The sequence below is a fragment of the Furipterus horrens genome, unplaced genomic scaffold, assembly GCF_987537825.1.
Source record: "Furipterus horrens unplaced genomic scaffold, mFurHor1.1.pri manual_scaffold_2, whole genome shotgun sequence".
Taxonomy (NCBI): Eukaryota; Metazoa; Chordata; class Mammalia; order Chiroptera; family Furipteridae; genus Furipterus; species Furipterus horrens.
In genome coordinates this window covers 191,042,502-191,068,683 of record NW_028327172.1, presented here as the reverse complement: position 1 = coordinate 191,068,683, position 26,182 = coordinate 191,042,502, and the positions used below count along the sequence as shown (strand labels likewise).

At 37.2% G+C, this 26,182-nt stretch overlaps 1 protein-coding gene across 1 annotated transcript in view; it reads left to right on the top strand.

The window, feature by feature from the left end:
- Positions 1–25,696, top strand: part of GRXCR1 (glutaredoxin and cysteine rich domain containing 1) — a 97,242-nt gene extending 71,546 nt beyond the window's left edge. The window contains exons 3-4 of the mRNA XM_090268181.1: positions 16,604–16,669; positions 25,477–25,696. Of these exons, the coding sequence (XP_090124307.1) occupies positions 16,604–16,669; positions 25,477–25,656 (246 nt within the window). The 3' untranslated portion in view covers positions 25,657–25,696. The remainder of the gene's footprint in view (positions 1–16,603; positions 16,670–25,476) is intronic.
- The last annotated feature ends 486 nt before the right edge of the window (positions 25,697–26,182 follow it).

The window sequence follows — 26,182 nt, the reverse complement described above, 5'->3', positions numbered from 1 at the left end:
GGAAACTGCTCTATATGATACCATACTGATAAATGCATGTCATTACTATATTTGTCCATACTCATGGAACGTACAACACTAAGAAGTGTCAGTGTAGATTCAACAATTGTAACACACATTATTAAACTCTAGTGGAGGGTGTCGATAATGAGGGAGGCAATGCACATGTAGGGGAAGGGGGTATATGGGAGATCTCTGCTTTCCTCTCAGTTATGCCATGAACCTAAAACTGCTCTAAAAATAGTCTTTAATTTTAACAAAGTAATACTACTGCAATCATGTTAATTTTCCATATTGCCTTCCAGTATATATATGCATAAATATATACACTCACATACATTATTTGTATGCATATATGTTTTTATGATGACATTCACAATAAATGGACCATTTTTATTTTGTTAAGCATAATATTTTATCAAAAAATTTTTTAAGTTTTCTATATACTTATAAGTAAACTTAATAATGATTTTATTATATACCACAATGATGACACATTTCAATTGTTAAAACATTTGCCTCTTGTTGGAAATGAATGTTTCTAGTTTTGGGGTTTGCTTTATATGATAATGTTGTATAGATATCTTTGTTCCTGTTAAATTATGTTTTAGGACAAAATCCCAGAGATGGGAGTATTGAACTATAGTTGTATTTTAGCAATATACATCAATAAATTTTAGGTTTCGTGCTTTGGATACTTTGCATTGTGCTTTTCATTATAAAGAGTTTAAAAAGGTTTAATTGTACAATGTATTCTGTTTGCATGTGTATAAATGATTTATTTAAAGATATTTCTGGTGACAATATATTTTGGAAAGGGAATGAAACAGTATATGTTATTTTCCCAATTCTCTTAGACTTTCCTGGAAATGGTTGCACAGCTATGTAACAACCACCAGGAGTCGCTAGTTTACCACATCCTTGCTCTAAGGAGCTCACACTTGGCAATCCTATGCACACAACTGAATTGGGTGGTGTTGAGGAAAGCTACATACGGTGCAAATCTTACTAAAATGCCAATGCATTTGTTGCTTTAAATAAAACATGAAGTATATATATTCCACACTGTAGGCCAATACTATGAATTGGTAAATTAGAGAATTGTATTTAAAATTTTCACAGTTCTTCCCTTCTAAGGTGATGGGCAAAGTAAGCAGTTTTATCATGAAAGAATTGGGGGGGGGGGAGTCCACTCAGCCATCTCAGGACAAAGTCTTACTGAAGCTGAGGGCTTAGAGGTTATTTGAAGCAGAACTCTGCTCTACTTGATCAGGACTGATGCTGGGCAAAACTGGGCTTTCCTCATGCCTGTTGATTCTGACTGGAGTATACCTTAAATGTAAAAATCCCGACGTAGTCCGATTTCTTCATTATGCTACTATATCATAAGCAGCATTTAATCAATAAAGAGAGATATTTTTTCCAGACTGTTGTTTTTTTAGAAATATGGAGAAAAATGTATATTTTTTCAAGTATGCTTTTAAAGATATAACTTAGTATCAAAATGATTTCATTAGAGGCAAAGTTATCATGGAAGTGAAGTGGAGATTTAATTTGATTTATAAATCCTGCTTTATATGCAATGTCACAGAAACCGATCTCTAACATAAATAGAGTTACTGTCATCTGTCCTCGTGACTTGTGGTTTCTTCTGCTGTGGCTAATACTGTCTAATTAAAAATACACATTATGGCAGGGTAGAAATAGCTTTGGTTACAGAATGACAGGGAACAGAGCAAAGAGATAGATTTACTATATCCAGTGCTATTTATGACCCTAATAAGTCATCTTTAACTTTGACCTGAAATCTCTGGGAGAATAAATAATCTTAGTTTTTCTAACTTGTGTTCATTAATATGTGAGTCCATTTGGTTCACACAAAAAAGAAATCTTGACACATAATCTATGTATTTTGAAAATGTATTTGTAATTCTAGTAAAATAGCAAATTTCCCTGGAACCAATTTTTAATTTTTGCTTTAAAAATTGTCAAATATTCATTTTGTTGTGAATTTATACAGCATAAACATAAATCCTACAAGTTTAGATTTATTGTGGGCAGCCCTTATCCTTCATTATAGTGTTTTGAAGGTAACTGTAATTTCCTCCCAAAGATGCAATTACAAAAGATGGTAAGATAACATACTGGCTGCATAAAAATATGAACTCTGCCCCCATGCCCCCAACTGTCTTCTGCTTTCTCCCCTTCCTTTGAAAGTGAAAACCAAGAATCTCTGTCTCCTTACAGAGCAGTGAGGCTTTTCTCCTTTGCTGCCTCTGGGTTCCTGGTCCTCCTCCATCCTCAGGCCTGCCTTTTCCCTCAAGACACCTCCACATTAAGGCATTTTTCCCAAACAGCTTTTCTCTGAAAGGTATCTTGCCTGGCAACTATTAGGACTCTTTAAAAACTCATGTAAAATTCATCATAAACTGAATTAAGAAAACAGCTTTAATTCACAAAAGCTCCCTAGAAGTGTACAAAGCTTTAAACCAACCTGAAGCACATAGTTGGCTCAACAGTTTGTAAGCACCTGTAAGCAAACAACAAGCCCACTAAATTCCTAAGATGCTTTGATATTAGATGGGTGTTGGAGTTTAACTTCTACTTAATGTATCTTTTTGTTACCTGCTGTGATAAATGAGCCTACTCTGATTGTGTTATTACCAAAACATATGGATGGAGGTGGTGAGGACTATATTACCAATTCACATTTTTCCCAGCTGTATAATAGCGACAATATGTATATCTGTAGGTATTTCCCTTCTTTAATTCTATTCTTACTTATTTCTCAGAGATTATTTCATGCCTTTGTATCACAGGAAAACTCTTCTTCCTTAGTCACCATGTACCATTTACAGTGAGTTTCTGCTTTGCTTCTTTCGCTTGTCTTAAATCAAGTGGTCTTATTTATTTAGTCAGTTTTGAATTTACCTTGAGTTGGGGCTGAGGCTCTGTGGACCAGAGCTTGGCAGGAGGCTTGATGCTAGACTTTGCAAAGAGGCGAACTCATTTTCTTAATTGAGTTTTAGACTCTTGGAAAGTATAGATTTTTAAACCCTGAATTCAAAAATCAGTGGCAGTTATTGGTTCCGTACTATGAGGAAAAGCACCTGGATTTATGTGGAGTATTTTTGGAGAAAAATCTATTTATCTGTACTCTTCAAAATGTAAGTGCTACCTCACCGGAAGCTTCTGATGGTTTGCTTGTCATCGGGCATGTGTGTGATAGCCTTCTTGTATTTCAGCTGATTTGTCACCTAATGCTGTGCTCAGTGAAGCAATGCCGTGTTTTTTCCTGCTTCCTCTCCTCTTTGGCTTTGCTTGAAAGTCCTTGGGGCAGAGATGACCATTTATTTCAGTCTCATAGACAATGGGTTACTGATACTTATGGTCTGATGTAGGAAAGAACTGTATAGAGCCAGGGTTTAGTTTCTGAGGTGTTTTCTCCCACCTTTAATTTAAGACTATGCCTTTGAGAGACTGGCTGAGCACTCTCATTATTTGTAACACATTCGTGAGCTTTAATGCCTCTATGCTTTTTGGTTTATTTATTAAGTTCGACAACAAATTTTCAATGTTTGATCATTTTTGCCAGTGATGACAATGTCGTGTTGTTCAACTAGATGTTATTCAAGAACAAAGAGCCACCACAGGAATAAAGACTGTGACCAGACTGCAAATTATAGGCATTAAGGAGCCAAGCCACAGAATTCCATCTTGCTGCACTGAGTTGCTGTCACACTAATATCTAAGGTAGACAGTACACCTGGTGAAATGAAATGTCAGACAAGGAGAAGGGCTTGGAGACCAAGCATCCTGCTTTGTGTTCCTCGGTTCTGAATCTTAAGGGTTCTTGTCCATTAGGAAGGCCAAAGTTTTGGAAAAAAGCCTGCAGCGTGGCCTTTCATTAAGCAAATATTTATTAGAAACCAGTATGAGTCTGGTCCCATGCTAGGTGACAGTGCTCAGTTAAACAGGGGTGAATTAAAGAGCTGTTGTCTCTGCTCTCATGGAACTTGCCTTCTCCTAGGGTAGATAAGCAGGTAAATAAGATGTACTAAATTACAGATTGAAAACTGTTTTGAAATTAACAGGATCTGAGACTGAGAGTAATTAAGAAAAGAGGTTAGTCAACTTGGGTAATGGGAGAGAGCCTATTAAAGAACCTGAGACTTGAAGCTAAGACTTGGAGCATTACAATGAGGCCACTATAAAGAGATTCTCAGAGTTGGGGATTTTAAATGTAGAGATTTTGTACATTCAAGCATGTACAGATGCTCTAAGGCACGAAGAGTGGCGTATTCCAGGAGCTGAAAGAAAATGGGTAGAAAGCTCAAGGATAAGTTCAAGAGCTTGAGACAGAGGAGAAACTGTGAGGTAGGTTATAGTGCCAGGCAGGGCCATGCTCACAGAATCCTATAAATCACGGCAAGAGGTCTGGCTTCTGTTATAAATGGAAGACAAAGGTGTTCATTGTTTTCTGTAGGGGAATGGCAAGTGACCTGACCATTCTGACGATGTAGAAGATCGTTCTGGTCTCTGCAGGGAGAAGATATTGGTGGCAAGCAAGAATAAAACCAGGGAAATGTGGACCCTTGGAATAGGCTCTTAGCAGTAAGATGATGAGAAATGGATGGATTCAAAATAAACATTGCAGGTGAATCAATAGGACTTAATGATGGGTTTGCATGTGGGGTGATGAAAAGTGAGGTGTCAAGTTCAACTGTTAGAATGATGATTTGAGTAACTTCTATTAATAGTTTAGAAACTAAGTGCTTTGGATTTAAGAAATTGGGTAGTTTCCATATGAGGGTTTATGATTTGGGTCTTAGAGGCTGCCTCATTTTTATACTCTAATAAAATTCTTTGGCTTTTATTCTCATACCTCATAATATCTTAACTTTTTAATTTTGTTTTCAAATATTTTTTTCTATTTTGTTTTACTTTCAAAATGTGTCTAGGGCTCTCTTAATATTCTTAGTCTACTGTGACTCTGGTTATAATATTATATTTCACTAGTATCTTTTTTCCTAGATTTTATTTGCTTAATCTAGTTTTCATTGATTATAATAAGCTTAACTTCTTATTCTTGGAGTCTACTTTTTTATCTTACTTTTTACTGCTTCGAGTGTGCTTTCATTTCTTTCAGTTTATTTCACCTTATTGGTATTTGGTGTATTTTCTTTTATCTATCATTGTGCTTTGCCTTATTAAATAGTTGGCGGGATAATTTGTCATTTCAAGGATAACTTCTGTATTAGCCCATCCTTTAGACAGGGAACTATATACATTCGCTCTTTGCATTCACTGAAACAGACCTGCCTACATCCTTTAACAAATGATCTATATTTCTATCCATTTACTTCTGATAGGTGATAGGAGACACACAGGTCAAACTTCACAACATAACTTTGCCTATACTGATGCCATAAATGAAATGCGGAAACAGTCTGTGAGTGGTAAGAAGTGACAAAATCTAAAATCTATGTTCTTTATTGTCTGCCATCACTGAACATTAGACACCATTTATAATACATTACTATCATGGTGTCTGAGTATAATAATAAAAGTAATTTTAATAGTAGTAGCAGGTGTTATTTATTAAAGCATTTTCTATGTTCTACATTAAACTGTGGCTTAATGTGTGTTAGTATCACGCTTTATTCTACTAGTATCCCTTAGAAGTAAGCATCATTTATTTATTGATAAATGAAAAGTATACTTATCAATGAAGAAAAGTATAGGCTTTCCAGTCAGGTAGATCAAGATCACCTCTGGACCCTGCCAAATGTTAGCTGTGTGATGATCTTGAACATGCATTCTTGTAACACTTGTGCTTTTATAATCTCTTTGAATCTCAGTTTCCCTCTTTTTAAAACCAAGGGTTTGCAAAGACAACTTGCGAGGATGCCAAGAAGATTGAGTGAGTGATGTTTATAGAGCACATGGTTCATTGGAGGAGCTCATTAAACCTCTCCTTAAAGTTTGCTGCTTTCTCATTCTCCTACACCCCTTAAGAACTAGCCTCGTTGCATCATAAGTTGTACAGCATTCCATTTTCAACTTGAACTTGTATATTTATTCCTTCACCTCTCCCAGAATTGTCCCCTAATATTATATAAGTTTGCACCTGAAAATCTTTTGTTGATCACTCTAACACACTTCTCTGTAACAATATAAGAATGCGTATATATAATAAAAAACAGAAACAAAAACAAAAAAACACCTGTTCTCCTGGCATTTTTCTACTCACTGAAATAACCAACGTCCTCAAGAGGTGAATCATAGAAACCTGTAGCTTTGAGGAAATCCCAAGCTTGCTTTCTTTGGAGGCCACAGAGGCCAGGGCTGAGGGAGATGACACAGGAGTACCAGGCTTTGTTCTCATTCCATTTTTAAAGACCCAAGTTTATTCATGATCCCTGAACTTGCTTACATAATTAATTCCTCAATCTGCTTCTTCACACTGGAGACAGTTCTGATAGGGAGAGTTCCTGGAAGAAAGGAGGAGAAGAGTCTTAAAATTTCTAAATCTCTCTGGACAAAGTTATTATTGCCCCCCTGTTTTACTTATATTCTTAAATGTTGTAGCTAAAAAAATTCTTAAATTTGGGCAGTACCCCAGAGTTTGTGCTGGCCTTCATTTCACTCTAGCTAATGTCATCTTCATTCTTTCTCTCTCCATAAACCTATCTATCTATCTATGAATCTATGTATGTATCTATCTATCTTTTATCTATCTATACATACACATATATACACACATCTATGTATACATACATATATATATACATGTATCTATGCATTTATATATGTCTTTGTATCTATCATCTACATGAATCAAAGGCTCCTGATCCAGACAAGGTAGGTATTTGTCTCTCAAATAAGTCTGAGTGGTGCAGAGCTATAGGTGTCTATGCTCCGTGAATGATTATTTCATCTTATTGCACCTCCCTTTCACAGTGAGTCCTAACCTCATGGTTAAAAATGGCTCAACTCCATCATGTTTTTTCCAGCTTGTTAAAATGTAAAAAGAGTAAGTAAGGGATGATCAGCTCGCTTTTAAGAGCATGGCCTGGAAGCTGTGTGCATTACTTCTTTCACGCCTCACTGACAAGGACTTAGTCACACGGCTATATCTAACCACACGGAGGCTAAGAAAAACACTCTTTCACCCTACGCTCTGCCCAAATAAATTTCAGAGGACTCTCTAAAAAGGAGAAGGGAGAATGGACAGTGACAGTGGGAAGGGGTCACTAGGATCCTCTACACACTGTTAATAACAGTAGGGCAGTCCCAATAAGAGAATGTCACTATGATTTATTTTAAAAAATATTGCCAGTGAATCCTTCAGAAAGGATCTTTGGAATTAGGCTCAATGGAAAATCTATTACTTCTCCTAGTCTGCTAAAAGTAACAACAAGAATAAGCAAATATTATTTGTGTTACCAAGGCCCTACGTGTGCCCGGTGCTATGCTAAACACATAATATGCATTATCTCACTTATTTCTTACCACTCTACATGCCAAAGACACTTTTCTTTTATTTTATAGCTGAAAAAACAGGGCTTGAGGTGTTAAGTAACTTTCTCTGCTCATACACACTAAAGAAGTAGCAGAGTCAGAATTTAAGGCATGGCTGAGCTTACAGTTTTAACCCTAAAGCTCTAGTCATCCCGGCATACCTTGTTACCCGCATGATTCACTTTCCTTCACTTTAAGATTATGAGAAGATTCTTGTCATCCTTGTTCTCTTGTTCTAAGGACGCTAGTAAATGGACTCAAGGATCAACGTCAATAGAAAGGAGTCAACTGATTCCTTGCTGGCTTTGTAGGTTACTTTCTCTTTTCCCTTTCGGATCCGTTCTCTCCCCTGCTCTAGCCTGCTCTGAGCCTCCGGAAGGCAGCCTTTATGGCTGCATCACACAGATGCCTTTGCCCTGTGATTTCTAGTTCTTTCCCCATGAGTACAGTCAGAGGGAAACTAGAGCTGGACATCTGAGTAAGGCAGGATAGGGAAGTTAGGATGTTTATTTTCTCTGCTCCCATTGTGCTGAGGTACAGTTTTGGTGGACCCTGTATTACCCTCTGCCCCATTCCCATGGCTACATTTTTTTGTTAAGTTCTGGGAATAGCACCTTCCCCATGGACATGAGACCCAGGGATAGTAACAGCTTCCTGCTGTTGTCAAGCTCTGGGAGCTTCACCACCCCAGCTGGTTCACTTAACGTTGTCCACACTTCTGTAGATGGGCCTTTCATTGGGCCCATCTAACAAATAATAGAAAATAAATACTGTGAGCCAAGTATCGCTGGTTCGATTTCTGGTTAGGGCACATGACTAGGTTGCATGTCAGGTCCCCAGTTGGGGGCATGAGTGAGAGGCAACCACACAGTGATGTTTCTCTCACTCTCTTTCTCCTTTCCCCTCCCTCTAAAAATAAAACAAACAAACAAACAAATAAATAAATAATTTAAAAATAAAAGAAAATAAATAATGACAAATGCCATCTATTTCCTGCTGGGATCCTGAAAGATGCATTGGGTCATTGTCATGATTTTAACAAGATCCACTGTTAGACTCTTTAGCATTATAGTACCTTATAAAATGGGATATCTGCTTCATTTCATGATCATGAACTTCAGTACACTGTAGAGAAGCCTCTCTAGGGGGCAACTGGGGCAGGGTGGAGGCATCTTTAATCTTTGGTAAATTTACTAAGATAGTAATATGAAAGATAAAATAATTGTTATTGAATGTATAAGCCGCAGTGATCAATCTTTAGGAGCCTATCCATTTCTAAACATCCCTGGACACCGTCTGCAATTAAGGCCCATTCAAGTTGGAGCACCCTCCTAATAATGAAATTTTAATTGACATTTTGATCAACTAATTACACATCTCAGTTACTCTCATCATTTGATTCTTACTCAAATATTTTTCCTGCTCAGTGATTAAATATCCATATTGTCCCAGAAAACCAATCAACTCAATTTTCTTCAGCAATATTGGTCACTATCTTCAGTTTTTCACTCTTCAGAGAACACTGGCTGAAAGCTAGTTAAATCTTCCATAATAAAAAAATACTTTAGCCATTATAAAACTTAGATGAGAAGTTTTATGGTCTAGGAAGTCCTCAAATTTTATACCAGTTTCTTTTTAAGAAGTCACAAAATAGAGTCATTCCTATATTTTGCATGAGGCCTTCCTCTTTTTTATTATATTCTTTATCACTTTACTGTAATATCATCCAGCAACAACATAAGCTCTTGGAAATCTCCATTTATCTTGTATAAGTTATTGACTCTAGATAGAAAGTGTTCATGGACCAAATTTTGCATGCTCAACATTGATTCTAAGTTATAAATGCTCTCAGGGAGTTTGATAGTAATAATCATACATACAACTAGCCTTGATTGAATTTCTATTAGGTGTCATGCATGTTCCAGACTCATATATCATCTCATGCAATCTTTGCAACACTATAAACATTTTTGTACCTGATTTCCAAATGAAGAAACTGAGTCTTAAAGAATTGGTGTTACTTGTCCAAGAAGAGTTAAAATATAACTCAGAGTCTTATTCAAAAAGTCTTTGCTGAGCTTAGTCACTACATTCTAAAAATGAATTAATGAAAAAAGAATTTATGACACAGTAATAAGCAATCTTAAATTTATTAAATAGAATAGTCTTTAGGCTTCTTCTACCTCAACCCCCCAAACTATATATATATTTTTAACCCGATGATTTGATATCACTTTTAATATAATTTCACATTAATTTTAAAGAAACAGAAGAGATGGCCTTCTACCATACAGAAAAAAGAATACATCCACATGATCACCTGTTCTGATGATATTTCTTTTTTATTTTATTATAAAAAAATCAAGATTGGCTTCTATGAGAAATTGTTCTTCATAGCTACAATGAAAAAAAATGGCTTAGCATTAATTATATACAATGAAAATCACTTTTTTTTGGCAGGGATTTTCTAACACCCAAAGGGCTGTATTACACAATTGTACAAACCAGGTCAACTAGTTTAATTAATTTTGTACTTAATTCTTCCTGCCAGAGACACAGGAAAGCTATGCTCTTTAGAATGAGATTTTTCATGGAGCTTTTACTGTGTTTTTTAAGATACTACTGGGATACTGCTACACCTGTTTAGGCATTTTCCGACCCAAGTATTTGATGTAGAAATTCAGGGCCTCGATGGAGCCTGTTCACATCCAGGAAGAGGCTCAGAAGTGATTGCTGAGGCATATTGTGACTTTGCTGGTCTCCAGGGTTGATGTAGCCTCCCGTTGTGGCGAGCATGGCAGCCGCAGCAACACACATTTATTGAGCACATCCTTTGGCAGGCACCACGCCAGGTGCTGGTTGAGCTCCTGAACGCCAGCCCTACCATCTGCTCTCCTGATCGCACAGCAGAAGGCTTCCCTAGCAGCCAGCACTGGACAGTCCTAGCCTCCTGCTCTGCACCAGAGAGTACAGCCTCCAGAGGTTCGCCCTTCACTTCCCATTCAGTGCTCAGCAGAGACAAGTGATGGTTAGGAGAGGTCGTGTACACAGTGCTCGTCCTTTCTAGTCCTCTAGCATCTGCCATTCTAGCATCAAACCCTATCAGCTTGGTCCCTTTGCAAATTTCCCTCCACCGAGGTGTGTTTGATTCATGCCCTTGCTTGTTTTTCCTTTTTAAATCAGCAATCATGATAAGAAACAGCCCTTTGGCATTTAATGCCGCATTTGTGACAGAAAGCCTAAAGATATAAATGCAGCAAATACTTACCGAGTCTCTGTGGCATAGCCTCTATTATTCCCACTGTATTCACTGTGCGGTGGGGCAAAGTGTGGTCTGCGGGAACAGTTGATTTTTGTCTGGGAAAACCAAGGAAGTCCCGCTGAGAAGGTAGGGAACATTTCCATCGGGTCTGGAAGCACTTATAGGATGTTTCCAGAAGGTAGTAGGGAAAATACAAGAAACGTTGGGCAAAGGACGGGGCATGTCTGTGCGAAGGCGTATTATCTCATGGGAGGACCTGGAGAAAGAGAAGAATTCAGAGGGTCCAGAACATATGATATTAAAAGACAAGGCTGGAAAGATGGATGTGACCAGACAGTTAAGGCCTTTATAGACCATGCTAAGGAGTTAGGATTTCATTGCAGTCACTAGAAGATGTTCCAATGAGCAGTGGAGGATATGGTATACAGTAAAATAGAAATAAACTGCAAGGAGGTAATTAAGTGGGGGAGAAAAGGAAGCTTGTTGAAGCCAGCAAGAGGGATGAGAACTTAACGTTTGACTCAAGAGCCACTTCTCTGATGGCATGTATCAGGCAACTATGTCTTTATGGTTAATTAAAAAGCAAGATCATTATGTATTATATCAGCCAGTTCACCTGAAATCTTATGTAGGGCATTACTTTGTTGGACTACCTTGTCAAGAAAAGCTGTTTTAACTGAGGAGCGGGCTCAGAATTATATTTAAGGGTCAATCATAGCTATCATTTTGAGATTTATTTAGGACATTTTGTATGTCTTGAATTCTTATATAGATTTTATTTTATTATTAATATATTATTATATGGATCTTTGGTTGCAAGCTGCATTTTCATTAATATGAAGTAGCATCTGAATAAATGCAAGTAAAAATAAAATAATAAATATATCATGCAATTAAAGTTTGGTTTTGGTTTTGGTTAGTGAGAACATTTTTCTAGTTCTTCTGGATCTCTCAGAAATATCAGGTGAACAATTTTCAAATATCAGCACTCCATGTGGAAACCAGAGCCTGGATATCAATGTGGAAATATACCAGCATGTGATTTTAAATGATTTTTGAAAAAAACAGTTGAATTTTGGTATTTGTTTATTTTTTTTTTTTTTCAGCGCCGCCGCCATGTCTCCTCGTCCGACAAACAGGCTGTTTATTTTATTTTTGATAATAATGTTTGGAAATTCTTTACGAGGCAGCTCTTCCCAGAAATCAAACAGAGTGTTAAATGCAAACCGGTTTATACCAATCTATTACTTTCTCAGTTTATTGTTAAAACCGATTGCTTACACTGTGGCCTGGATTCTCACCTCCCTTTCCTCCAGGGCACTGATCCAGAACTCTATGCAGAATATCATAGAAAGTTCTATGAAACATAGCTTTTCTTATTTTGAATGAAAAGAAATGGTGATTACAAAGGGTGATGTACCTATAATACCAAGGCACTGATCCAAAATTCTGTGCAGAATATCATAGAAACTTTTATGAAACATAGATTTTTCTTATTTTGAATGAAAGGAAATGGTGATTACAAAGGGCAATGTACATATGATACTTGCTATAACCTTATTGCCCTAATTAATTTTCTTCCCTTATTCTATGTGCTCAGTTAACTGCTATTCTTCCGAAGCATTGTGTAATCATTACTTTATGGAGAGAACATTTCCTAATTTTCTTAGGTTCATTCACCTTATATGCTTTCATAGAATCTTGTACCAATGCCTGTTTTGTAGTATTTATGACAATTGTAAGTTTACATTTATTTATGTGATCTTTTGTTTAACATCTCTCTCCTCTGAAAGACTACATTCCTTCAGGAACAGAGAGCCATTTTTTTAGTTTTTGTTATATTTCTTACACTTAGCACAGCACCTAACCTATAACTCGGGGCTAAAAATAATGTAGACCTAGGAATGAATGAATGGTCATATGTATAATTAAGTATGGGGCACACCTTGCACATTCATGGATCAAAAATTACGGGCAAGTGTCTGGCAGTTACTAGTGAGCAAGGGACTGATTTATTTCTTAACCTTTTTCTTGTTCCTTGAAGATATGTCTCTTCTTGGGGACCCGTACAAGAGGAAAGATTATGCAAACTGTCTTATCTTTGAGACATTTGTTACTTGTAAAATAAAATGGCTTATTCACATGTCAAAGCTCACTACTCAGAATTTTAAGGTGGGAACTGTTTGAGAATAAAGCTAATTTCATATATTGAAGGATAATGAAGTAGGTCCTTTCTGCCATATGCCATGTATTAGAAATAACTGAAAAAAGCATGGTAATGAGATATAAAAGGAAAAGAACTAAGATGTTCTGTAGCTCCTTTGGCACATTCATCCTGTTTAGAGTCATTGTGATTAATGCTTTCATTCACTTCACCTCTGTGGGCAGCTACTCAGCAGTGAATTCTAAATATAGCCTGAAAGGTCCCCAGTTATCTGTACCACTTTTTTTCACTAATACAATTATATTACAATATGTCAGTTAGCATACATGGCACAATGGAAAAAGCATAGGCTATGGAGTCAGCAAGACCTGAATTCAAGATCTGGCCAGGCCTTGTGTTGATTAACTAAAGGCCCTGGGCATATTCTTTATTCCTTTTCAATTTCATTTTTTTCATTTTAAAAATGGAGATAATAATGCTTTCTTTGCACTGATGATTAAAAGGGCCACTGTCTGTAATGCACTAAATACATTGCTATGATCATTATATTCAGGACTGTATTAACTTTCAGAAAAAATTATTCTGAATCAATTTAAAACTATTCTAAAATGATTTCTCTAGGTATCTGGGAAATCTTGATAAACTATGCCAGATGGTAGAATGATTGAATGTGAAGTTATATTTAACAATGAATAAACTCACATGTGGCATTCTTAGCCAAATGCCATCCAGGAAACAATTACTTCCTAAAAATATCAATATGTGAGGAAATAACACTCTTTTGTGGACACAAGAGTCTCTTTTTAGTCCCAGTAATAATCGAGATACTTTAGGTGGAAAACTGTAGGAATGAGACCCTTGCAATATATAAATGCAGTGCAGAGCAGGAGAGATTGAGAGCTACCCGAGTTAAAGTCCCAAGTGTCAGGATGGGAGAAATCAACATTTTCCCTGAAACCTGCCAACTGGGCTGAGAACCCCATCTGCAGCTGTTCAGGAGCAGAGAGGGCACCATCTGATTTCCTCGTCTGCCCGGAGGATCTTGTACTTAGGTTCAGCAAGCACAGGGTCAGGGGGAGGGTGAGGAAATGGGGCCTTGTGGGGATAGGAGGATGTGTCTGGCTATGGTTTCCACTCCGCATGTACACCAGGACCAGAGGGCTGCTTCCAAGGAAAAAAACTAAGGGCTGGACAGATGCAGTTGTGGGTGGAGGCCACGCCGAGTAGCAACAACGGAGAGAGAGGCCTCCCAATTCCCTGTTACAGAGCTGTTTCCCCACTTTAAGCACTTGGTATACTACCTGTGCGCTAGACACCCCTGGCTCTCTTGAAGAGCCATGATTATCATGCTTTTAAGTACATTGTTTGAAGTGGAAAAACCCTGCATTTCTTAAAGATTTTTCTTTCTTTCTTTCCATCCTTTTTCCTTTCTTTCTGGGGGGGGGGGGGAGGAAGGGAGAAAGAGAGGGAGAGAAACATCAATTGGTTTCCTCTCACAGATGCCCCAACCAGGCACTGGCCCGCAACCCAGCAAAGCCTGCCTTTCATCTGAAACATAGCATCTACTTCCACAATAGTGATGGTGCTGGAATTATTTGACAGAGGCCGAGCATATTCCATACATTTAAGGGTAATGAGGTGGTCCTTCCAGCCAATGAAGTTCATGCTAAACAACCATGAAGCACGCCAGTAAGATATGAGCTGAGGAGCAGGTGTGTGATAGCTTCTCTGCTACATTCATTTTGCTTGGAGTTACTGCGGAGCATTTTCTTTCAATGAAGAAAAATAACTTATATATTGTGTCCTTACTGCTTTGGTTTATGTACCAAATTCCCTAGAGGGTTTTCCCATTTTAGCTTAGCTAACTCTTCAAAGAAATAGGATGTAGCAACAGAAAAATATTACCAGATATTACTATGTTTTAGACTTCAATGTTTTATTTTGATGCTTTTGTTACCTTTGTTCTCACTTAGGAGTGTCACATCTATATTCCTGGCACACCTATATACAAATAAAAGAATATAACCTGCCTCCTGGAGCTACATATATTCTCTGTAGCCCTATGTATTTATTCATAGTGCTTTTTAATATATCAAGTTCACATTTCTGATGGTGATTAAGATGTCACGAATCATATAAGGTAAGCGGAAATACGGTGACACCAGAGCTAAAGGCTCCTGTACATCACAACAGGAGTTGCCTAGCTTATGTTAAAGATTTCACCTGACCTCCGAGGCCCAGATCAAATGCCACCAACTCTAGAAATCCTTCTCAACCCTCAATAAGCAGAACTATTATTTCTCCTGTAATGATTTTGTAGCTCAGCCCTTTACTGCATCATTCATTTGGCACTGATTTTCTGTTCTACCCTGTGTGTTACTTTGTTCTGTGTTTATATGAAAGCATATTGTAACCTCCTTAAGAACTAGGACCTTCTTATTTTGAAGTGACACTGTGTTTTCTGCCCTGCCAAGCACAAACAGGAATCAAAAAGTATGTATGATGTGATGATGTTTTCTTCTGTCTTGTTGAGTAATCAACAGTGGATTCAACATTTTGCACTGGAGATATGATGTGAACGAGGCAGATATAGTCTGTGCCTTTGATTGGAAATAATAACCCCTTGCTTTCTTGCTCCCCCCCTTTATTCCTATATGTTGGGAAGTAGCGTGGGCGAATGTAAGAAGACACTGAAAAGGAAAAGAAAATTGGTAGTTAGAAGAAACACAATGAGTTTGTTTAAATGCACATACATTGCCCTCCTCATTTTCATAGTCAAGTTTTAAGTAGGAGTGTTTTTTTAAAAAAAAAGATTTTATTTATTTATTTTTAAAGAGAAGGGAAAGGAGGGAGAAAGAGAGGGAGAGAAACATCAATGTGTGGCTGCCTGTCACATGTCCCCAGATGGGGACCTGGCCTGCAACCCAGGCATGTGTCCTGACTGGGAATCAAACTCAATCCACTGAGTCACACCAACCAGGGCTCACAGTCAAGTTTTAGAAGTTAAAAACATTGATTCTGGAGTCAGTCCCCTGCCTATGTTCAAATTCTCACTCTGCTTCCTTTCTAGGTAAAGTTGAAGTTATTTAATCTCAGTGATGCTCTATTTCTGCCATTAATAGAGTCAACTATATCAAATCAGATGATGTTGGGTGCCTACGTGACAGTATGAACTTAGTGTTGGTGGTCATTAATTTTATTCTTTTAGCTACTGTTATCTTTACATGCATGACTCTAAGGAAGACTGTGTCTAGGACTGCCTGGAATAGGGGAAAGACAGCCCAGGCCAGGGATTTGCTCAAAGGCTTTCTTTCCCAGATGGCAGAGCTGGTGTCAGGCCCCCTGAACAACTCTGAAGGGTGTGCCAAGGCCTTCCATGTCAGGACTCATTCTGACAGCTGTGGGCTTTCCAGTGCTTGCCTCCTCCTGGCAGTCCTCCTCTTGCCCTCAATAGGCCTTACTAGGTGGGAGAATGTGGGAAAGGAAAGAGAAATTTCTTCTCTGCTTTGGCCTCCTGGCTGTAAATTTACTTGGATCTGATGGGAAGAATCATGTTCAATATTTTGTAGGTTAAACTGTCCTGGCTAGAAATTTGTTTTCTCCAATACTAACAAAATGGATTTTCTTTTCTCCCTGCCCTCTCTTGTTAATAGGGTGCTGAGAAAATTTTGTCAATGAATGAATCTGGAGAACTGCAAGACCTCTTAACCAAAATTGAGGTAATGGTGCTTTTAGCAACTTATTTTTAGTAATCAAAATGTGAAACACATTCTGATTGTACTTGCGTTTTCCTAATTAGATTTTCCCATGTTCTTACAAATATGCTAACAGGATACATACAGCAGTTTTAATCTGATGTGACCTGCCTTTCAGTTTGCTCCAGCTAAAGTGACTTTAGTGTTAACTTCTAACAACCTCATAACACAATATGAGGTGAAAATTTCAGTCAGCTTTATCAGAGACTAATTCTCTGCAATGGAGACGGTGTTGATGAGGTGTTTCAAACCAGATGCTTGTCTTGAAACACATTAAAAATTTTTCATTTAAAATTATTTTATTTTTCTCATGGACCAGGTCATCATTTCTAAATATTATAGGAAATTTATTTTCAAAGAAGTGCACTTTAAAATTTTGTTCCTATACTGATTATTACAGCATCAGAGAAATACTTATTCAAATATACAATGTGCAACCAGAAAGCCTTCAATACCTCTCTGTTAAACTTATGTTCTTCTGTATGTAGGAAGATCTAATATTTTATCATGCAAACTGTGATACTTTGAGATTGCAAGTGTGTATTTGTAATTATTTGGGGACAGCAGACATGGACCAGGGCTTTCCCAGGTGAATGTGCCCCGGCCAGCTTGCTATGCTAGGTCCTTTCCTGACCTTGTTTTTGATTGTCTACCATTCCTTCCACTTCTGTTGAAAGGAAGAACTTTTTGTGGCTTATTGCTACCACTCCTTTGTGAAAGCTGTTCTGTCTTTCTGGAATGCGGTGGCTTCCATCCCTCATTTCCCTCCACTGTCTTCAAGGCCCGTCAGCAGTATTACTTCTTCCCCAAATCATTCCTGATCTCTCCCACATTTGAATCCCTGTAACCATCTTTTGTTGGGTGCTTATCAGATTCTTTTGACTTTTGTATTACTTTCCTTTGGATATTTGATTCATGTCCCAAATGACTATATACTTCTTGGTTTTAGGCATCATGTTTTATTCATATTGACCCTCCCCAGAGGGACAAACACAATGGTGTGTACTTGATAGTTTAAGACTCCTTTCAGCTTGAGAAGTCTATATGGATGAAGTTAATTCCTTTCTTTTTGTACCTCTACCCTACTTCAACTCCATGAAACCATTAATTTGGGTTAATATGTATTTTTTATTTAAGTGAGTTAGGTTGGTTAATGTGTATTGTTTTTTTATGTGCACATTTTTAATTTATGTAAATGGTGGAATATATCTAATTTTGTTTCATATTATTTTCTCTAGGCACCGTGTTTCTAGTTACCATCTATACTACTGTGTGAACATTTAATCTGTTTCTTCTAACTGCCGCACAGTCCTTCATGACAGCAGTTTTCAACAGAACTTTCTTTGATGATGAAATTTTTATGTCTGTACTAGCCAAAATAGTAGTCACTGGGTGCATGTGCCCACTGAACACTTAAAGTATGGCTAGTGTGACTGAGGACCTAACTTTTTAATTTAATTTAATTTTCCTTGATTTAAATTTAAATTGAAATAGCCACATGAGGCCGGTGCCTTCTGTTTTGAACTGTGTAACTCCATGAAGCCTATTTTAAAAAATCTACATTCTTTTCCACTATGGACACCCAGATGTCCTCTAACTTATTCCATCAAACAAAAAGTACTATAAGAAACAACCTTGAACATGTTCCTTATGGATTTTCCTAGGAGTAGAAATTGCTGGATCAGAGTTTATGCAAACACTTAGTTTTTGCAGGAGGTGCCAGATGGCTTTCCAGAATGGTTGCACCATTCAACATTCCCCTCCTATAGAGAAAGAGGTTTCGTATGTTCCCACATCCCTGACAATTATTTTACATTGTTCTCTAATTTACAGTTGTCTAATTTTTGCCAGGGTAGTAGGTACAGAGGTATATTGTTTTATTTTTTTAACTTACATTTTTCTGATTACTGCTGAGTTTGGACATTTCATTCATTATATACTTGTCAGATTTTTACCATTTCTTCTTCTGTAAATTGTGTGTTCTTATACATTGCCCAAATGTCTTGGGTTTGCCCTTTTTTGGGTTGATTTTCAGAAGACCCTTCTATATTCTAGATGTTAATTTTTTGTTGATCTTAGTCATTGCAATGTTTCTATTCTCTTTTTTCAGCTTCTTTCATGGTGGTGTTCATTCAACAGAAATCCTCCAATGAAAACCATCATTTGTACTGTATGTTTTGTGCTATTGAATTTTTATTCATGAATGCCCTTCCATCTTAAGGTCAGAAGATATTGTCTCACATTTTCTGATATTAACTTCATCTTTTTTCACATCTAGGCATTTAATTCATATAAAATCCAATTTCATTTTCTTACATATGGTGAGCCAGCTAAATTATTGCTTTTTTGTGTCAATTTTGTATTGCAGTAAATTCCCATATATACTTGAGTCTTTGTCTGAGCTCTCTAGTAAGTTCCACTAGTCTATTTGCTTCTTGTGCCACTATCATACTGTTTTTATTTTTGTGATTTAATAACTGCTTTTAGGTTCTTACAGGGTGAATCTCCCTTATTACTCTCTTTAAAGATTGATTATTGACTTAACTATTTTTGGACTTTCATTCCTTTGGGTCTATAATCTTTAATTCTGCAACTTTATTAACACCACCAAGCTATATTAACATAACATCTCTTTCTCTTTCCACTCAAAGAATTTTGGAAATAAGATTTTTATTCTCTTCATTAAGTCTGTCTCCACTCTACTGATGACCTAAATAAGGCACGGACATTTAAGACTATTGTTAATTTTGAAACGCATGGTATGGTACTGACTTCTAATGTTATAGGAGTTGTAAGGTGCTATAACTCAAGCTGCTTGGTCCATATAACAAAACTGGTGAGAATTTGAAGCTGTCTGAGAAACCCCTGAACTCTGCCTGTGAAAGGGGTTGGAGTTTAAGGCAAACTAACACAAATAAAGATACTGGGTCTGGATAATCATTTGGAAGAGCCAAACAAAGTGGATTAGGAATGCAAGATTCAAATCCCAACCCATTCTATTCTTCTGTTGGAGGAATTAAATGTTCATGAGGCAGGAAACCCTGGAGTCTTTGCTATGTAGCTAATGATATTCTTGATATTTCATGTATTAAGACTCTGAAGCCTCATAAAAACTCTGTAAGGTGGGTTCTATTTTCCCCATTTACAGAGAAAGTAATGGAGTCACAGAGAATTAATTCACTTGCACAAGATCTTACTTGATAATGTTTGTGTCCTGATTCTAATCAGCTTGACTCCAAAGCCCATGATCCTAAATATCAATCTATGTTGTCATCATTCTTGAATTAAGTGTCATGTAGGTTTATGGGAAATCTGATCATACATGGCAGAACCTGAAGCCCAGGTGCGAAGTTTACTGGAAGGTAGACAGAGTATTGGGTCCAGGGAACAGACTGGGTTTTACCACTGGGCTCCAATACTCATGGGGCATCATGGAAGGTATGCAACTTGGTGACAACTTTAGAGAGAAACCAGACAGATCCTACGAAGTTCTAATTTGCTATGACTTGGGTGCTATATAGTAGTCTATGACTGCCCTGGTCCTCATAATTCAGGCCCCAGTGCTCAGCACTTATCCCAGGTGATGGTGAGGAATGAGGCTAACAGTTGCAGTTGGGCCACCAGAACTGGTGTCAGTTTATAATTTCAGGTTTTCTGGTCCAAAAATCTTAGCATATGTCTCTCCCAAATGAATATTGCAATAGAAGCAAGTAGAAAATAGTGATAGCTGGTAGGAGACTTGGGTTCAATAAAGACAGCTGTACCAATGGAGGCTCTACTTCTGGGACAATTCACAGAGGATCCTTCCAAGAGAATATGAGCCCCTATGTGGACACAGATTCTTATCTATTTTGTTTTATTCTTCACCTCTAGCACTTAGAACGGGGACTGGAAAATAATGGATTCAATTTGAGTTGAATCCTTTTTCACCCAAGGTGTTTTTTCTGAGAAAGAAAAGCAGTTAATTGATGAAAGAGAAGAGAAAAATTATTGTTTTATGTAGGAAAAAGCTTTGTAAAAATGATAAATAAATACAACACTGTTTTTGGTAAAATTTATTTATTGTTATTATTTATGTATTGATTTATACTAATAAACAGGCTAAAGATTAGAAGCAGAAAAGTGGAAAAGGGTCCTCCAGAAGCAATAACCAAGGTGTGTAGCTAATAATGCTGGTGTCCATGCAGAAAAAGCAAGGGAGCCCAGGCTGTGTTAGCAAATACCTTGTTACAGCAGATACTGGATTAGAGTTCTCAGTTGGTAGAGATCTAAGATAGCATTTGCCTTGCTATTTTTTTAAAGACACAAGCAAATGTTTTGTTGTCATTTCTAGTGAGATTGCCAACACAGTATTCATTGTCTGCACTTTTTTTCTTGTAACGCATAATTCTTCCCTGAGGGCTGGTGACTGCGTATTTTTATGTTCATGTAGAACAGAGGTAAGATACCCAGAAACACACTGAGGATGCTGGAAATGGCCCAGGCTGCCTGTACAAGGCATCCCAGCTGTCAAAGTCTGTCCTGAGCCTCCCAGGAGAGGCACCGTTCTGGATGATGGCCCCTCTCAGTGGGGAGATGGCCACAGTGTGTTCTCAGACTACAGCCTCAGAGCACCACCCCCTCACTGGGGAAATCAGGCCATGTGCTCAGGCTGCCACTCTCTGAAATCTGAACATATTTTTAAGTAGGTTTATGGCAGTCTATCCCATTGGGTTCAAGAATCAGACTCACGCATTCGGGGTTATCCGCTTAGTATCATCAGCTACAAATAGACTCTGTCTGTCTTTTGTTCAGTGGGTTCTTTCCCAAGTCTGAAAATTGAGGATGCTGGAAACTATCAGGTAGGATTATGATTAGCAGCTTGGTCAGACATAAAGCTGTTTATTAGGCATTTAGTAAGCATTTGCTGGATTAAATTATTGAATATAGTTTAAAGCAAAATATATACACCAACCTGAATCATCCAGAATTGATTCTGTCAGGTGTGCACATTTGACAATTTGTTACAGGGATTAAGTCTGCTTCATAGACAATTTAGATGATGAGGTTTGTGGTCAGAGACTCAGATAAATTGCTTTCTCTTTGGTAGGATCCTTAAGGGACTGTCAAGCTCTTCTGGAATAAGATTAGATGATTTGAGCTTAAGAATAGGAGGTGCATAAAGATTATTGATTGTAGCATTTTATTTCTATATTAGATAACAGCAAAAATTTTATATTTCTGAAATTTGAGTTTTTGCTACAAAAGAAATCCATTTGACTATCATTTATGAACTCCACCCTTGTATCCTTTCCCCTTGGACCTTTGTCAGAGATTTGAGAGTTCCTTTTGCTTCTAGCAGTTGACTGTATTATGGAGTGGACTTAATCAAAGACCTACGGTTGAGGGTAAGGGCTATCTTTAAGAGAACAAAGAAGTGTCTGGTCCACTGAGTATCTCTAATGCCTTACACAGTTTCTGGCAAGTGGGCACCCCCAAAATATTTGTGGGATGAATGAATAAGTCTCAGTGGCCGAGTATCTATTTTTTTAAAGTCCTTCACCAATAATATGTGGACAAAAAGAGATGAAAAAAAGATGCTCCATCACATTTTTTTTTTGTACTCGTACTCCAAAAGGGCATGAATCTATGCAAACCACTATTGAAAGTACTATAGCGACATTCTGTAGATTTGGTACTATGAGTGCTGTTCTCAACTAAGTCTGCACAAATTCTCACTTTGTTGCACATTAGGATACTGAGAGCTTGCCAGATTCCTTAGTGGCTTGAAGGTCAATGTCCTGTTGTAGACCTCTTCTTTGAAAGTGGAAGTCTGTTTTGTTGCTAATAACTATTGTTAACTTTAGTTACTGCTTCTTCCTCAAAGATAGAATATTGTCTAACTTTTGGGGAATTCATTAGCTCCTTTTACATTTCGCCCTGAGGGCAAAACTGTCTATGGAGGTGGTGGACTTATGATACAGGAGCATCTAACATAAGCCAGCTTTTTTCTTTATAAGGAACTCTTTAAGATGGAACCAGAGTTCCCATGTAACAAACGTACTCTTTGAAGGAGAAGTCTAGGAGTGACTGAAATTTTATTTTTATTGGATGATCAAATAGAGTTGATTGTACTAGATGACAGAACTGTAATGGGACTCCTGGAGGCTAATTGAGTACTGGGAGAGCTTAGTGGCCTCAAGACCCACTCCCACCTCCGCCCCACTTTTTTTTTTTCAGTCAGAGCATTTATCTTCTTAACTGTTTTACATTTGGGGATCCTATGTAGTATATTACCTGGGAAAAATAGATGTAAATAAAGGTTGAAACTACTGTTAAAAAGACAATGGATTTTGCTCTTGAAGAGAGTTCTTTAATTTCCAGTTTTCTAATTCTCAGTACCCTAAACATTTTCTTAAGACTGATTCAGAGGCATTGTTTCCTCATTTGTAAAATGAGGTTGGTGTGAGGATTGGGTATAAATCCTGCATGCTGTGTAAGCCATCCTTTCCAAGTTAATGGCTGAAACAGCGAATTTTTCTTTGGAATGAAAGTGGCCTCATAATTTTTCCAATGCTGCCCTCCAAGACAACAAAATTCACACATGACTTGAAACACATTTACTCTCCCTTAAGACCTTAAATCAAAAAACTAAGTATAGAAGGTGTTTGAATAAAATAATTTTAAGAATGTTACAGAAAATAGTTGTATCATGTAACCACAAGTAATTTAGCTTGAGGCAGCAGTTTGTAAAAATTCCTTTGAATAAGGATTTATTAATGAAATAATAGCTAACAATGACTAACTTTATTGACCAGTTACTATGTGCAGGGATATTCTATCCATTTTTTTCATGAATGAACTCATTGAATCCTCTCAACAATGCTGAGAGTGAAAGACAGATCTCATAATAGCATGGCATGGATTCTGATGACATTATTTTAGGATGGCCTTGGTCCATTTGTGATTCTCTTTAAAATGAAAATTTAACTTTTAATATATATTTTAATTTTATTTTTGGAAATTTATTTGATTTGACTTGTGGATAAACTATTAAGAAAGAGAAGACTGGAATGTGAAGAAACTGCCTATCACCAGTTCCCCGTAGCCATGGCTTTCTAAAACACCTGAATAGTTTCCAGGGAGGAATGTTCAAGCTTAACACAAAATTTGATGCAGATTCATTGCTCTACTGGCTCAGTCATTTTGAATGCAACAGCCACACAGTACACATGCTCACTCAACAACATCTACCCAACCCCACTGATTAGTACAGCGAAGTCTTCATTGTTCAGGCCTGCACACTCCAGTCCACTCTCCTTGGCTGCCAGGTTACATTGATGTCACAAAAACTATTCTCATATTAACAATGGTTGGGCTTTTTCTGGCAGACCTCACAATGTTCTGGCATAGCTCTAATCAACGTCAAGGATCTATTTACCTAGACATTTTTAATATCATGCAAAATTTTAGTTCACTATACCATTTTTGGGGTCAATTCTTGTACAAATAAATGACAAAAACCCACCTACAAAGTAACTGAATTGCTACACACACTCAAACTTTTTGGAAGAGCTTTGACTCTCCACAAACTTGATGGAGTTCCTTGCTTGCATTATTCTGATTGGCAGCCATTACTTTACATCAAAGTAACTCTGTGCCACTAAAAATGAGCTCTTACGAACTGTAATTGTGTATGAATCTTGCTATCTACAGAAAATGCATATCTGAAAAGTGGTCTGGGAATACTAACATTTTAAAGCAACCATGTTCTTAATGTTTGTTTCCTAAAGTACATTATACAAGGTAGTAACTCTGAGGCAAGTATCGATGTTTCATGGGAAAAGGGTTCATTTAGTTGTTTGTGCTTGGGAAATAGTGGGTTAAACACAGTTAATGAGGTTCCTTTTCAGTCATATATTTTTGAGACTTTTATAGGTGCAATTGTGAATCTCTAGAGAAAAGCTATATGTATGTGTATGTCCAGTATATTTCTCTGTGTGAGTGTGAATGGATCCACATTTCCCACCTTTATTTTGCTATTATTCTTGTTTCGAAAGTATACTTTCAAACATTGTTGCAAATTCCTAACTTGCAAGTCAGAAACTTGGTATTCACTCACTCTTTTTTTTTGTTTTCATTTTATAATGGCTCCTACTCTGTCCCCAGCTGATAGGTGCCACTAGTGAATTCCAGAAAAGGTCACATGCTCAGAAAAGCAAATAAAAATGTGAATGGGTAATTTTCTAAATATTATCCTCCACACACTGCTTATTTATCTTCATTCTATTATCAGGGTTCTTTAACTTTACTTGATGTAGAAAGGTTGATAGCCACTGTTTGAAGTTTTACAGACTTTGATAAATTTCTTAAGATCTTAATGCCTGTTTCTTCAAATATAAAATGAAATAAAAGTTGCTTGAATTGTCTGCTTTACAAAGGTGTCTGTATGCGTGAAGGGAGGAGTGAGAGAAGTTTCTATATATATTGATACATTTGAAAGTGCTTGAAAACAGAATGCATGAAATTGTGCAATATAACATTGGATCTCCATTTGCTATTGGCTCCTATTCTGATATTCTAAACTCACTATTATTTATACTATTCTATAAACAAAGACATAAAACTGTTAAGAGCTACTAGAGAGAAAATTAAGGTGTTTCCCTTTAATGCAAATTGCTATCCCCTGAATTATTTGGTTTATAAATATGTATTTCTCATATGACGAGTTTTTCTCTAAGTGTGCGCCCTTCATTTCCTGTTCTCTCCTGTCCCCCTGCCACCCTATGCAGAGAGTGCAGCATCCACATGAGTGTCGCTCCTGTGGAGGCTTTGGCTTTCATCCGTGCTCCGTGTGCCATGGGAGCAAGATGTCAGTGTTTCGAAACTGCTTCACAGACTCTTTCAAAGCCCTGAAGTGTACAGCCTGCAACGAGAACGGTCTTCAGCGCTGTAAGAACTGTGCAGGTTAGGCAGAGCTTCCACCCAGGGAAAGCCTTGTTTTATTAATCGAAGCAATGATTTGGTTTATACTTTTTTAAAAATGGTCATGTTCATGGATTAATCAATAAACTTTGTTTAGTATAATTGCCTTTGTTTTGTATTTTTACTGTGAACATTTTGCTTATTTATTGAATTAATGTTCATGTAACGACTCCATGTGCCAAACCCTGTGCTAGATCCTGGTTTCTAATTGCAATTACTGAGTACCATTCCAAGATATCCAAAGTGTGACTCCCTAAATGTGTTCGATTTTCTAAAGAAAAAATGTATCTTATGGTGGCTATTGCAATGTCACCTATTGATGAGTTAATGCAACTCTCCACGGGTATAACACGTTTCTGTTTGTATCCCAGCTGCAAGGAGGTAGAGAGCTCTGGATAGTGGAAAAGATTATGATCATATTTATTCTTAGACAGTAAATTTTTTTAAAAGTCTTAGAGCTAATGATATTAATGATAAATAATTAATGTTTCCAGTTGGTTTCTTGGTGATGAT